Source organism: Drosophila kikkawai, chromosome 3R, assembly GCF_030179895.1.
Source record: "Drosophila kikkawai strain 14028-0561.14 chromosome 3R, DkikHiC1v2, whole genome shotgun sequence".
In the NCBI taxonomy this organism is placed as follows: domain Eukaryota; kingdom Metazoa; phylum Arthropoda; class Insecta; order Diptera; family Drosophilidae; genus Drosophila; species Drosophila kikkawai.
The window spans coordinates 11492530-11506398 of record NC_091731.1 but is presented as its reverse complement, the minus strand read 5'-3'; the positions used below and the strand labels follow the sequence as shown (position 1 = coordinate 11506398).

General features: G+C 46.0%; 4 protein-coding genes across 7 annotated transcripts; 1 reads left to right on the top strand and 3 right to left on the bottom strand.

Moving 5' to 3' along the window:
• The first annotated feature begins 307 nt into the window (after window positions 1-307).
• CenB1A (Centaurin beta 1A) lies at window positions 308-9255 on the top strand. 3 transcript variants are annotated; one of them, XM_017162043.3, is made up of 11 exons: window positions 308-692; window positions 5334-5450; window positions 5517-5610; window positions 5672-5836; window positions 5899-6042; window positions 6387-6682; window positions 6828-6965; window positions 7022-7180; window positions 7252-8009; window positions 8091-8418; window positions 8470-9255. In XM_017162043.3, exons 1-11 carry the CDS (start codon window positions 640-642, stop codon window positions 8654-8656), a joined length of 2439 nt encoding a protein of 812 aa, XP_017017532.1. In that variant the 5' UTR covers window positions 308-639; the 3' UTR covers window positions 8657-9255. The 3 variants fall into 3 exon arrangements, with proteins under 3 accessions (XP_017017532.1, XP_017017531.1, XP_017017530.1); XM_017162042.3 differs by having other exon boundaries at window positions 309-692; window positions 6849-6965; window positions 7252-8418; XM_017162041.3 differs by having other exon boundaries at window positions 309-692; window positions 7252-8418.
• On the bottom strand, window positions 1291-4129 carry l(3)80Fg (dnaJ homolog subfamily C member 16 l(3)80Fg). Its single transcript, XM_017162044.3, has one exon. It carries the CDS (start codon window positions 4023-4025, stop codon window positions 1593-1595), a length of 2433 nt encoding a protein of 810 aa, XP_017017533.1. The 5' UTR covers window positions 4026-4129; the 3' UTR covers window positions 1291-1592.
• LOC108071331 (zinc finger and BTB domain-containing protein 17) lies at window positions 8974-11399 on the bottom strand. Of its 2 annotated transcripts, XM_070286309.1 has the most exons (4): window positions 10588-11399; window positions 10215-10533; window positions 10025-10155; window positions 8974-9969 (listed from the first exon to the last, which is right to left on the bottom strand). In XM_070286309.1, exons 1-4 carry the CDS (start codon window positions 11317-11319, stop codon window positions 9268-9270), a joined length of 1884 nt encoding a protein of 627 aa, XP_070142410.1. In that variant the 5' UTR covers window positions 11320-11399; the 3' UTR covers window positions 8974-9267. The 2 variants fall into 2 exon arrangements, with proteins under 2 accessions (XP_070142410.1, XP_017017534.1); XM_017162045.2 differs by having other exon boundaries at window positions 10215-11399.
• An 829-nt stretch (window positions 11400-12228) lies between these two features.
• LOC108071255 (uncharacterized) lies at window positions 12229-13862 on the bottom strand. The gene is made up of 2 exons (XM_017161942.3): window positions 12998-13862; window positions 12229-12942 (listed from the first exon to the last, which is right to left on the bottom strand). Exons 1-2 carry the CDS (start codon window positions 13683-13685, stop codon window positions 12596-12598), a joined length of 1035 nt encoding a protein of 344 aa, XP_017017431.1. The 5' UTR covers window positions 13686-13862; the 3' UTR covers window positions 12229-12595.
• Between the last annotated feature and the right edge of the window lie 7 nt (window positions 13863-13869).

Below are 13869 nucleotides of genomic sequence, written 5' to 3'. Positions count from 1 at the left end.
ATTTGAATTATTTATAATTATGGTATCCAGGGTATCAAAACTTCGCCACACATTTTTTCTGTAATCGATAGTTTTCTTTTCATTTTACATCACTATTAAGTGCAGTTTTTGCCGTTAAATACTTTTGTTTTAAAGGTAAATCACAGTATTAAATAATGCTTGCTAAAACTGCATTTTTGAGCGAAAAACTGTTGTAGAAACTAACTAAAAACAGCATAAAAAATACTTTAAATAGTGCCCGCCAAGGGGTGTGACCATCTGCAGACTCACAGCCTCCCTGGAGATTTCTTGGCGCTCTGGACGCGGCCACACTGTTCGTAGAAAGCGAGACGTTTTTAGTTTGTTGTCTGTGGATTCCGCGCTGTGAAATTCATTAATTTGTCCAGTGAGTCGCGTAAATCGACGAGTTCCGCTAATCAGGGCCGAGCTCTACGTGTGTGCCCGTTGACTGCCGAGGATGCGAGCAGCCCAATCGTCTCCGGCTGCCCGCAATTAGGTTCTCGAAACGAGTCGCCTGGAAGCAACAGCAGCAACAGGCCAGCAATTCCGCAGGCCCCAATTAGCGAATAGCCAACAGTGCAAGTGCTACGTGCGTGTGATTGTGTCTGAGCTGCTGTCTCAGCCTCGACTGGAGCCACAATGCGCGCCACCATCGAGTTCGAGGAGTGTCTGAAGGATTCGCCGCGCTTCAGGTGGATATAACACCCATACCCATACGTTGAACTCAAGCCCCACAGATTCCTCTCCTTGTTTACACCGAGCCGACCTCCGCCGCTTTTGGCAGCCCGAGATTTGCATTGTTCCGGAGAGCTGTCCATGTAGCGTGACTGGTTGCTATCAAGCTAGGCCTCGCCACCCTCAGCCCGCCCATTTGCCAGCCAGCGCTGAAAACGCGGCTTAATCATCCATCGAACAAACTTTGCACTGGAAACCGTCCCGTCACCGCTGTGGAATTTATCTTCCCGTTCTGCCGTTGCCCCTGTCTTGCCAACCGTTTAATTGCCGATGCTAGACTGGCAAATGTTTCGGCGCTGATTGATAAGATTTCACCCAAATTGCCTCTTCTTGGCTAATCGCGCCCAAAGACAAAGCTTTCCCTCGTAAATGCTGCACAAAAGCGGCTACAACTCGTTTGCAGGCTGCCCCATCCCCGCTTCCCACTTCTCGTAGCACCTGCAGCTCCTAATGAAAAAAACCGGAAACAAAGACCAGATTTGAACTCCGAAACTTAGAATACCCTTTAACTGTTTTTCATCTATTTTTGGAGAAAAAAAGGATTTTTTTTTCAATTTTTGGTTCATTTATTTTTAATAAATATATTAAGTATTGGTTGTGCTGATCAAGAGAGTTTCTTAAGCAATTACACGATAGTGTTCAAAGGGAACGTAACAAATGTTAGAGGAGTTTTTTCAAAAAACCTAAAGTTTAGCAAATTGCCGCATTTTCTATATATTAGCTAGTTGTGAAATTTCGGCTAAAGCCGAGTCGAGTTCCATTGCCTGTTAATTGTATTTATTTTAATTTATTTATCAAGTTGATTTGTTTATCTTAAAGTGTAAATATAAATTAATTCAAAAGTCACTTTGAACGCATTATTTGGTAGGGAAGTCTGGCCAGTAGTTTATGTAGTACTTGTGTGTCGACCCGTCGAACAATCTCTCCAACCAGTCATCCAGGCTGTTGAGTAAATGATCCTCCAGGAGGACATTCGCTTCTGCCTCGGACTCTTCGGAGTAGCCTTTCTCGAGAAAGGTTCCAATCTCAGGATCCTCTCTCCTGTCCAAAAGGGGTTTGGTAATTTTCAAAATTCTCTTGGCCGCGCGAACGGATTCTGGATGCTTGGCGTGATACATGCAAAAGTACTTTCGGTGGCCATTCAAGGCAATTACAGTGCCCACACAGTTCCGCGGATTGACCTGCAACTTTTGATTCGTGCATAGCGACAATCGAAGGAGCTCAGAGTACCACGGCAATCCCTTTTCAATTAGCATGTGTCCGAATAATAGTGTCTTGGATTTCCTGTAAGGCCAAACGGCTTTGTGAAAATAGGGTATTAGCTTCTTTCGGCTCTGCAAGTCTGTTATCAGGAGTAACGTACGGCATCCTGGCTTTAGCAAGCGAACCATTCCATTATATTTTTCAGCTCTCAGCTCGTATAGCTTAAGTTCCGGGACGGGTTGATTATTATATTGGCCGTCTTGGCCGTCAACCAGATGACCTTTGGCCTTGAGATTTTCCTCTTCTGCCCGCACGAAGTACATCAGTACATATCCAACGGCAAACATGAACGCAATTGTTCCCAAAAGGGAGAACGCAGCCAGGAGGTGCTCGTCTTCTATATTATCAGACAGATAATCCAGCATATAAAGCATTCGCGACATCCATTTGGTAATTATTCCCTCGGAATGCTCATTAAACAGCTTTTCCACAAAGGCTTCGTAATTAAGCGACTCTGACGATTTCAAGAGTCTCTTCACTGTGAAAGAAATTTCATAGTTTGTGGCATTGATTAAGCTTTCATTGACAAAGTTGGCATATTGCTTAGCACCGCAGACCCACTCGTACTTTATATGCTTATCGTCTCGCCGCCAAATGATGACTATTTGCAGGGGATTCTTCTCAAACGAACCCTTTGAAATGGCATTGATAAAATCGGGTTGACTCTCCTTGAACATGTACGCGAAACGAACTCTTTCCAAGCTATAACCACTATTTAGGGCGATTCGTCTGAGGGCGACTCTTGCGAAGTCGTGCTTTTTGTTATTTTCTGTGATGAGAACCACGCATAAACGCTTCCTTGGCCGGTTCCACTCCCTTGGGCACACACTCTCCAGAATGTCCTGGGAGGATAGTCTCGGCAAAGCCAGATATTGATTCGAGGAAACCACATCTATCAGTGTTTGCGTTGGGATGTCCGGCATACATACACTGGCCACGTAGCTCGTCGACTCTTCATTAAATATAAGCAGAGTGTCCATGCTGGTATTTACCTTGAAGCGATCAATTATCTCCTTCGATCGCTTACTATTCATATCGACAAACCCGAATGCGACACGATCGTTGAACTCAAAGGCGGTTAGCAAGTACCGCAGCCGGATCAAATTGCGAGGCTCCAGGATTAGCGCTCGAACCCTGTTGTCCATCCACCCGCCAAGGAAGTCGTCTATATTTTCGCTGTCCACCCGTTGCATGATTCTAAACGGCAGCTTCTTGCGGATGAAGTCAACCACCTTTTGGGGGGTAATGGAATGCTCCCGATAAATGAAGACGTGACCGTCGATAACGACCACCAGTTTGGGGACCTCATCTATTCCAGTTTTCCGGAAAATTGACTCCTCGTGTATAGCATTGACGGTGGCAAAGTTAACCCCCAGGGGCTCCAGGATGTCCATTACCTTTTTAAATGCGTTGACTATACGGTTGCACCGGAAGCACCAGTCGTTGTAGAACATTACTACGTGAACCTTCTTGGCGCTGTTTGGCAAAATATTCTTCTCAAAGTAGTTGGCGGTGACAGACAGCTTGTGGAAGAGCACAATGTCCTGGTCAATGGTGAAGTGCTTTCCGAAAGTGTCTTCCGTTTGATAGTACGAATATCGATTATATTCACTGTAGTCATATTTGTCCTGCAAATAGTGCGAATCCTCACTGGTGACCCCGTGCCGATCATAGATGCGTCGTCTGTCGGTGTCACTGAGCAGCTCATAGGCGGATTTTATTTGGACAAATTTCTCCACCGCGTCCGAGTCGGAACGTTTGTCTGGGTGCCATTCTTTGGCCAGCTCCTTGTACGCCTTTCTTATTTCCTGCGCAGAAGCCGTATTGCTTACACCGAGGATGGCGTAGGGGTCGTTCGAAGCGCAGAGACATATTGTTGCTTTTGCACACAGGAACAGAAATATGATTATTAAATTCTGTTCAAAAAATTTTCCCGTTGACATCTTCTTCCAGTATTGGTTGAAAACATATGTTTTGAGAGAATCAATACTAGAATATCCAATGTGACCGCAATCTGTGAGATGCATTATACCATCCTGCGCCAAGTTAACGCAAATCCGCGATGGGGGTGGTTCTGTAGGATATGGAACACTGAGAATACCCGGGTATCCTATGGTCGGCGGGCATTTGAATCTAAAGTTCTTTATTGGTTTTTATGCCATTTTCATACATTTATTTTTCTTAGAAAAACGGCGCCTGCGCACAAATGATTTTCTATTGTGCGTCAGAAGTATTAGTCAACACTATCTGGCGGATAAAATTAAAACAAAAGTAAAGTTTACTAAAATGTCTTAAACAATTTGTTGTTTTTGTACAAATTATTTCGCCAAGGAATTTCAAAATGTCTTTACATGTTTATATTCTATTTTACTTTTAAATTAAACTAAGGAATATTAAATTGCAAGAATAACTTGTTGCATGTGAACTATTTATACCAATGTATGGTTTCTGGGTACTATTGAGGTGCCGTAACTTCAATATATTTTATTTTAATAATGATAATAATTTTTTTTTTAATTTTCAAAACTGATTTTTAAAGTTACAGCTTTTAAAAAGTACCAAAACCCGTATTTTCGGTACTTTTAAAATAAAATATTTTGAAAACCTTACATATACGAAATTCCAAAACCGGATTTGAGTTCAGCGCATCAAAAACTATTGGAAAATATATTCCGTTTCTTGGATCTAAAAAGTTTATCATTTTATATATCTTTCTAAATATATCTTTGTTCTCTTTAGGACAACGAAATGTATAAAAAAAAAGAATAAAATAACATAATCTTTATGCATTTCGAGTATTGTATTAAATAATACAATACATTTTCTTTCTGAAATATTTCTAAATTTTCTTGTGATCTGAGCTTGTGATCCTCTATACCATATGCCAAGGTATTTTGAAGCGCAAATAAAGCGTTGAAACAAAAGCAGTGCACGACAAATCAATGGGTGACACCAGGGAAAAAGTGGGGAGACCCAGAGAGTCAGCAACACAGTGATACAAAATCTTGTCCCCTGACGGACAGACTGGACTCGACTCTATTTTGTGGCGAGGCGTATACAATTGAAAGCGCAAATACGCTTTAATACAGCGGCATAAATTAAAAGTGTCAACATAAACAGACTCTGTGAGAGAGCGCGAGCTCCGCACTCTGGCGGTGCCGCTGCCCCCGCGATAACTTCTTTGATTAAGCGGCCAGATAATGTTTACCCATCTCGGGCAATTTTAATCATCAGCATACGCGCTACCCGAACCCATACCCAATCCCAGACCCATTCTCCATCTGTTGTTTACATCTCTGCGGAATTGTGCTAACGCTTTCAGTTTGTTTTGCCAGACAATTTGTATCCAAGGAGGAGGGCGACATCGAGCACTTGGAGCAGCGGCTGGAGAAAATCATCAAGCTGTGCAATGTGGCCGTTGACTCCGGCAAGGAGTATGTCAAGAACCAGAGGTACAACCACTGCGCAGTTTCCATTCTCATGCATATTCATGGTCATTGATTCTTTGAATTTCGCAGCGCCTTTGCCATGTCCTTGTGGGACCTGCAGCAGCACTTTCTCGACAACAAGAACGCACACAACGCTTTGGGCAAGCTGATACACTGCTTCCAGGTGAGGTCTTGTCCTGAGCATAAATATGGCACGGATTCTTTTATCTGGCGTTATTTTTCAGGAGATGAACAAGTTCCATACGATTCTCTTGGATCAGGCTAGCCGCACAGTGCTAAAGAATCTCAGTGTGTTTGTAAAGGACGACATCAACCAGGTGAAGGACTACAAGGGGCACTTCCTCAAGGTTTCCGAGGGCTATGACAATGCGCTGATAAAAAACGCACAGGTCTTAAAAATATGCATTAGCGATCTCGAATGTGCTTTAACTTTTATGAATTATTCCTACAGGCCAGTAAAAACCGACCGCAGGAGGTGCAAGAGGCTGCCAATATCCTTTCCGCCTCCAAATCCTGTTTCCAGCACACCGCCCTGGACTATGTGAACTATATAACGCTGGCCCAGGCTCGCAAGGTCCCCTCCATACTGTCAACGGTAAGGAAAGGCCAAGGTGTCGGCCGATATCACCTCTTATCGCTTCCAAATGCTATGAATGGAGTGGTCCGCCGACCGCTGAGTAAATAACTTGAAGGGATTTGTTTTTGTTATGACGTCATTACTGCGATATAAATGCGCCTTTATATATGTATTTGTGGCATATCTAAAAGCATTGATCAGCAAGTTGAGTCAGTTGTGCGCTGGCAAATGCGATCAGTTGCCTATCAGGAGTGCTCGGTGCCGGGTCGTCGCTGGGGTTCAGAGAAACTAAAGAACAATAACTGCTATTCTTTGTTTTCGGCACGTTTTAAAGCTGATCTCCCCCCGCTATTTTTCGGCAGCTGCTGGACTACTATCAGGCGTGCGTGACCTACTACCACCAGGGCTTCGACCTGTGCAACGACTTTGACGAGTTCTTCAAGAACATCAGCGAGGACTTGAATGCACTGCGCGGCGACTATCAGCAGCTGGAAAAGGCCATGCAGGACCGCCACATGAGCGTCAATCGCTACTGCGACTCGAACACCAACAGCACCTCCAACAAGATCGAGGGATACCTGTTCAAGAAGAAGTCCAAGGGCTTCAAGACCTGGTGCCGGCGCTGGTTCTACTTGAGCGACAACCAGCTGGTCTACAGGTGGGTGCGCGCAGCTTGCTTCATCCCGAAAAACCCATCCTCCCATCTGCTTGCTTAGTTAATCTTTTTTTTTGCAACTTTTGATTTCTGTCATGTTTTTGTTGTGTGGTGTTTTGTGATGTGATGTGTTGGCGGTACGCTGAAGTGATTTGGATTCGCATTGCAGAAAACGGAGCAACGAGGACTCGTTCTCGGTCATGGAGGAGGACCTGCGCATCTGCCACGTACGCCCGGTTAATGAGGGCGACCGTCGCTTCTGCTTTGAGGTCATCTCTCCGACAAAGTGAGTAATCCATAGCCCATTTTTTCTTTTCAGCTAGTGACCCAACTCTTTTTCAGATCCCACATTCTGCAGGCGGATTCCGCGGACATGCTCTCCCTGTGGATCTCAGCACTGCAGCACAGCATTGGGGCAGCCATCCAACATGACTCCACCACGCACCACTCACGACCACAGTCGACGAACACACCCAATGCTTTGCCCGCAAAGCGGAGAATGTAAGCCTGATTCACTTGATGATCTTGCAACCCATGTCTCATAGCCAATCGGACGACTTCCCCTCTTTCAGCCACTGGGAGGAGTTCCTAAAGATACCCGGCAACGCGTACTGCTGCGACTGCAGGAGCCCCGAACCGCGATGGGCCTCTATCAATCTGGGCATCACCCTGTGCATCGAGTGCTCCGGAGTTCATCGCAGCCTGGGTGTCCACTACAGCAAAGTTCGCTCCCTCACTCTGGATGCCTGGGAGACAGAGAACGTGAAGGTGATGATGGAGCTCGGCAACGAGGTGGTGAACCGCATCTATGAGGCACGCACCGGCGATGACTGCGAGCTCCAGCATCCCACTGAGCAATGCGAGATAGGAGTGCGCGAGGCCTGGATCAAGGCTAAGTACGTGGAGCGGCGGTTTGTGTGCGGCATGCCTAAGCCTCAAGAGCTGCTGGCAAGCGAGACGGCCGAGGTGCTTAGCATAGACAGTGGAGGCTTGGCGGAGGACGGTGGCAGCGGGGGCAGTGGCACAGGACTGGGGATCAGTAAGCGGGCCACTCTTTCGCTGGGAGGTACACGCAAATGGGCAGTGAAGAAGCTACGACGGAGGCGACAACAGCGATCGTTGCCCAAGACTTTAAGTGACGATCCGAGCATCTATAACACGGCCAAGACGGGCGACGAACTGGACGAAGATGATGATGATGAGTCCATCAACATTCCCTCAATGTCGCTGAGCATATCTCGCGACGATTTGCTGGTCATCGGCGATGACCTGGCCCTGGACACCTTCGAGACGCCTGGCATTCTGGGTAGCGATCAGGAGAGCACAGAAGGTGAGTCGGAGACGGAAATGCCGGAGGAGCTGCCCTTCTCTCAACTGGATGCAAACCAACTTCTGTACATGGCTTCGGTAGTGCACAATCTGCCGGTGATGTGCATGGCCTTTGCCCTGGGCGCCGACAAGCACTGGAAGAACCCCCAGGATAGGCAGCGTTCGTTTCTTCACCAGGCCGTAATCTCCGGCTCCGTGATGGCCTGCGAGTACCTGCTGCTAAATGGAGCCGCCATCGATGCTGTGGATGAGCTGGGCTACAGTGCACTGCACATATCGACGGCCAAGGGGCATATTGCACAGGTGTACTTGCTGCTGAAGCACAAGGCAGCCTACGATCTGGCCTCCAGTGATGGCAAGAAGGCATTGGACATAGCAGTTGACCAGAAGAACGCCGATATTGTGACGCTGTAAGGATGCTTAAATATTAAATATTTATGCTAATAAAATTATTTCTTTAGACTCCGGCTGACACGGCTTAACGACGAAATCGGTCTGAACGACGAGTTCAACGGCGAGGACGAAACCTACAAGGACGTAATGAAGGACTTCTCCAACTTCACCGCCAGCCAGCCACGAATGTTGCGGCAGCGGAATGACTCCAACACCTTGGAGTCACAGCGCAGCTCGTTGACCAACTCAGACTAGCAGCGGTTGAAGGGTCGCAGGACTTAAAGGACCCGTTCGTTGTTGTGGATATTGTACCAATTAGTAGACTAGGATATACATTGGATTGTTATTGGCTTTATAATGCATTAACCAGGAGTGGTAAACGGTTTCGATGTCGATGTCCTCTTAGTAGAGGCCTCGAAGAGGCAATCTCACTTGAAAGGCGCTTCCGATTATACAAAAAAGATTTATTAATTGCATTTTTGTCCTTGTATTTTGCATTCGATTTCTCTTGGCGCGTTTTGAGTCCCGTTTGTTGGCGCTTAGCTTAGGTCTAAAGAATTTGTAGAGTTGAGTTTATTAAAATACGTGTATTTGCCTATAAAATTGTACATCGTCTTATGTGGTATTTATTAAACGATCAATATATTGTAAAACCTATGTACGTCTAGCTAGATATTAGATGGTAACCCGTTGCAGAGTTGTTCCAAATGTTCCACTTTGTATTTGTATTTCGCTAAACTGTTTACATGTATGCATTCTAAATGTTCTAACTATCATGTTGATGATATCTGGGGTGCCAACTGTTGTGAGCACTTTCAGTTCGCGAAATAAAGGTGTAAAATATTCAAAGCCGAGTGTGCCATCTCTTACTCCATCTCACAAATCTCGGGCTCGGAGCCGTAGTCCACCGACTTCTTCAGGCCCTTGTGCACGTTTGTGAAATGTCGCTGGAGCGCACTGCGATCGTTGAACTGCCGATCGCACTCCTTGCAGGTGAACATGACGCCCGCATGCGTGGCCAGGTGGCGACTCAGGCCCGACTGGTGGTTGAAGCTGCGAGAGCATAGGTGACACTTGTTGGTCCTGGCATTGCCCATGTGCACTCGGCTGATGTGCTGCTGCAGATTCGATTTCTGGGCAAAGCACGTCGAGCAGTGGGGGCACTTGTGGCGCTTAGCTCCCGTGTGGGTGTCCATGTGCCGCTTGAGCACTTCTCGCTGGGAGAAGGACGCCTCGCACACGTCGCACTTGAAGGGCTTAATCCCACTGTGAATGACCCTGTGCCGCTTAAGGGAACTTGCGCAGGACAGCTGCATCCCACAGTCGGGACACTTGAGGGAACCGCCTTTGCCGTTCTTTATGCTCTTGACATGGATATTGTGGTGACGCAGCAGTAGCTTCTCTGAGGCGAAGGCCACCGGGCAGATCTTACACTGGAACGTCTTCATGGTGTCTGTCACCCGTCTAGGCTTCACTTGTCCCTCACGTAACGCCTGCTTTACCACAAACTCACTCTGTCGCTTTCTTTTGGCAGGTTGCTCGGCGTCTCGAAGGGTGTCGTTCTTCTCCTGGAACAAGGCAGTCGTTAGAGAAAACGCATTGAAACGTGAGCAGTTTAGTTACCACAATGATGACATTTTCGTCAAAGTTATAAACCTGCTGCTCCTCAGCTATCTCGCCGTCCAAATTGAAGACCACCACATCCTCCAACTGCGTTTTATCTCCGCTGAACTGAATCTCTCCATCTTCCTTGACTAGCGAACATAGGGAACATTAGTTCAATCAAGGTAAAATCGGTGTAATATTAACTCACTGTTGTAGGAAGTGATATCGTTGTCTTCGTCAAAATCTGCTGAGGAGGCTGGCTTCGTGGCCTGCGTACTGTTCGCGTTGATTATGTAAATCTCACCATCCTCGGTTCTCACCATTTCCCCTGCGCCGATCATTTTAATGTCTCTGAAGTCCTGCTCGCTCTCCGTGGGCACGTCATCCTCCAGCTCGAGCGTATCCACCTCCACCTCATCCACGGTAGATGTCTCGGGAGTGCCACTCCGTAAGAATTCCACTTCCGGTTCTGCCTGCTCCGCTTCTATTTTCTGCAAGGCTGGTGCTTTCACTGCTGGGCTGGAGCTCTGCTTGATGGAACTCGTAGGCCTTAGCTTTGGAGAGACAGGGGGATTACGCACCACATTGACGGGAGCCTTTACTATTGCTTCTTGTCCATCCAACGTTTCCCACTGGCCGGCCTTCTTCTCAACCAAGTACACCTCCAGCTCCCCCAAGAGCTTGACCAGCTGCTCTTTCCGGATCTCCTCGGACACTTCGTTGCGCAGCTCCTCGCGAACATCGCTGCGGACCTCGGCCTCCAGCTGCTCTCTCACCTCCCTGCGCACCTCCTCGGCCAGCTCCTTGCGCACCTCTGGGACCAGTTTGGCCCGCAGCTTTATCCGCGAGTCTGCCAGCCGCTTGTTTAACTCCTGCTCCTGCTCCTCTTTAAACTCCGCCCGCCACTTCTCGTCGGCCTTCTGCCGCAGCTTGTCCTGTTGGTCGATGAACGCTATTGAGTCTTCGAATTCCAGCTCATCGTCGTCAAAGTCGTCGCCATCCGGATCCTTGGAGAAGACGCGGCTCCGCTTGCCCAGGCACAGCAGGCGGACGTGCTTGCGCAGCTTCTTCTCCGCCGCCTGGCAGCGCTGGCGGAAGAGAAAGGACTTTTCCAGCTGGTATCGACACTCGCCGCATACCTTCTTGGGCAGGTTGTCCGCGGGCTTGGCGTCCAAGGAGACGCAAGCCATCAGACGCACGGGGATTGAGAGATTGGCCTCGTCCTCGTCGAATATCTCGTACGCGTCCTGGTGCTCCCCCAGGCAGAGGCGGCACAAGGTCGACAAGTCGGGGTACGAGGGCAGCGCGTCCATAGGGTCGCTTCTTTTTTCTATATTTCTTATAGTTGCCGGAATAACATCGATGTTATAGAGTTGGCGTCGCTAGCATGCAAGCAGTGTGACCAAAGCTAGGGTGGTTTAGAATACCGAAATTCCGCAACTACCACACTGCATGAATTAATTTGAAAATTTTTGAAATAAAACATTAAATAGCGTAGATATTGGTCTCAAAACTATTGTTAGCCCCAGGTTGGGGCTAATTGGTTCTAGGCAAGGACCTCCAAAGGCGCGAAAGTGGTGTTTTCTACAGTTTTTCAGAAAATTAAAAAAATCTGCGTTCAAGAATGTTGAAAATTAAACTGAAAATATGAATTTTTAAGTTTTATTTTAAAATATGATGAATTTTTCATCATTAATAATGATTGAAATAAATAATAATAAAATAAAATTGGTACGTAATCATTTTTGAGCAAAAATAAAAATACAAAAATAAATATTATTTTTTATTAAAAATGTACAAATACAAAATATTTTTTGAGTACAAAAAATTGAAATAAAAAATAATGATTATAAAGATAATTTTTTGAAAATAATGATTCATTTTCAGTCGAATTTATTTTTACTCCAAATAAAACTCATAATTAAAAGAGGTTTTTAAGTTTGTAAAATGTCCTTATAGAGGACATCTGAAGATGAGTTTTATTTTGAGTGAAAACTCAAAAATTATTTTTGTTTTTGCTCAAAGAAAATAACAAATTGATTTTTATGATATTACGCAATTTTAATATTATAATTGATGAAAATCATACAATTTCGAAATATAAAATCAATAATTTACAGAATATTATCCTTTTTATTCTGTGGTTGACTTTTCAATGAAAAGTTTTCATTTAAAAATGGTTCCGATAATGATTGCTTCAATTTAAATTCATAACAAAAAAGTTGTTCTTCATATAAATATTTATTTATTTGTACGCTGTATGCTTAATTCTAAATTAAGCTACAGGGTGGATATCAGCCTTATCTGCTGTGGAAATAAAAATATATTTCAAGTGTTTTTCCTGGGGTTTTCACCTTAGTGTAAGTTTTAAAATATACATATATCTTATACATAATAAAAAAAAATCTATAAAAAAAAGTTAAGTCTATGAAAGCAAAGTTAGAACACGCAGCATTGACGATAAATATGTTTGTCAGCAGACATTAGAAAACCAAAGATTTCTTCTTGTTCCTTTTTCTTCATAATCTTAAATCTAATAGGATAACGATGAAATTAATATACTAGTTGCTAAAATGTATAGACTATTGCCTAGGAAGCTGTGCGATTTAGCTTAGCTGCACCTCGAAGACGACAACACACGCATTCGCTGCATTCGACAGGCTCCTGGGAGTACCGCTTTGCCCTGTTGCTGTGCTTCCGGCACAATAAAACGCTTTCGCGTCGCTTTCTCTTGGCGGAGGGCTTCGTTACCTCCACATCCTTACGCGGAGTAGTCTTAGCCTTTAGGAAGGCTTCCCTGTTGAAGTCCTCGAGCAGATGGCTCATCTGAGAGTCACTCATATTGATCTCAACCATGGGCATGGGATCGATCGAATCGGTGGGACATGCAGGATGAGCTTCTGGTGGTTCTGGATTCCTAGGCTCTGGTTCGTCATCTAGGGGGAAAGGCATTATAGCTAAGTGGGTAGATTGAAAAGTATGAAACATTACCCAGTAGCTCCACGACATCTCCGTCCACTGGTTCTTCCCGTTCCGCTTCGAAGAAACCTTCGCTTTTCGCTGCATCCCTTCGGGGGGAATTCGAGCATAAACTCTCCGACCCAAAGGCCGCCTCGTTGCGCTTGCGCACGAAGAATGCCTCCACCTCGTCGAAGAGCTCGTCCAGGACGCTGAGTTTCAGCTTCTGCTTGGCCTCAGCCATGAGCACTCCCATCACTTCGACGCGGACTTCGTTCTCGATCTCAGTGCGCACCGCCTGCGTGCAGATGCCATGCAGCTCCTTCTTGTAAGCGTCTATCTCTGCTCGAATGACCTTGGCTGCCTGCAGACGCCACTGGGCGTTGCTCTCGGAGCAGGCGGTTGCCGTGCATCCGACCACGTCCCGCAGGGTTCGTTCCTCCTCGGCCTCCTCCTGCGCCGCAATCACCGCCATATGGGCCTTGGGCTCCTGCTTTTGCAGCAATTTTCTGCGCTTCAGTCGACGATCCACAGCGAGGCAGCGTCGACGGAAGCTGTTCATCTCCTCGAGCCGCAGGCGGCAAATGGTACATATGTGCTGCGGCAGGCCGTCTCCGGGCTCGATTTCTAGAGAAATGCATGCCATTATTCTCATTGCAGCCGTGGAGTTTACAACCGAAAAGTTAGCGTCCTTTGCCAAACACAGGCGACAAACGTTCATGTTTCTTTTGTGGTTTATTCGTTCGAATTCTATGACTTGGCAAACGGAATCTCTTGAAATAGGTAAAATAAGAAGTCCCACAAAGTAGGCTCAAGTAGTATAGGAGAGAATACGTTGCAGTTGAAAATATTTAAATCAAAATAATAATTGTTGATTCGCCAAGAGCAGTGTCACCGCCGCCTTT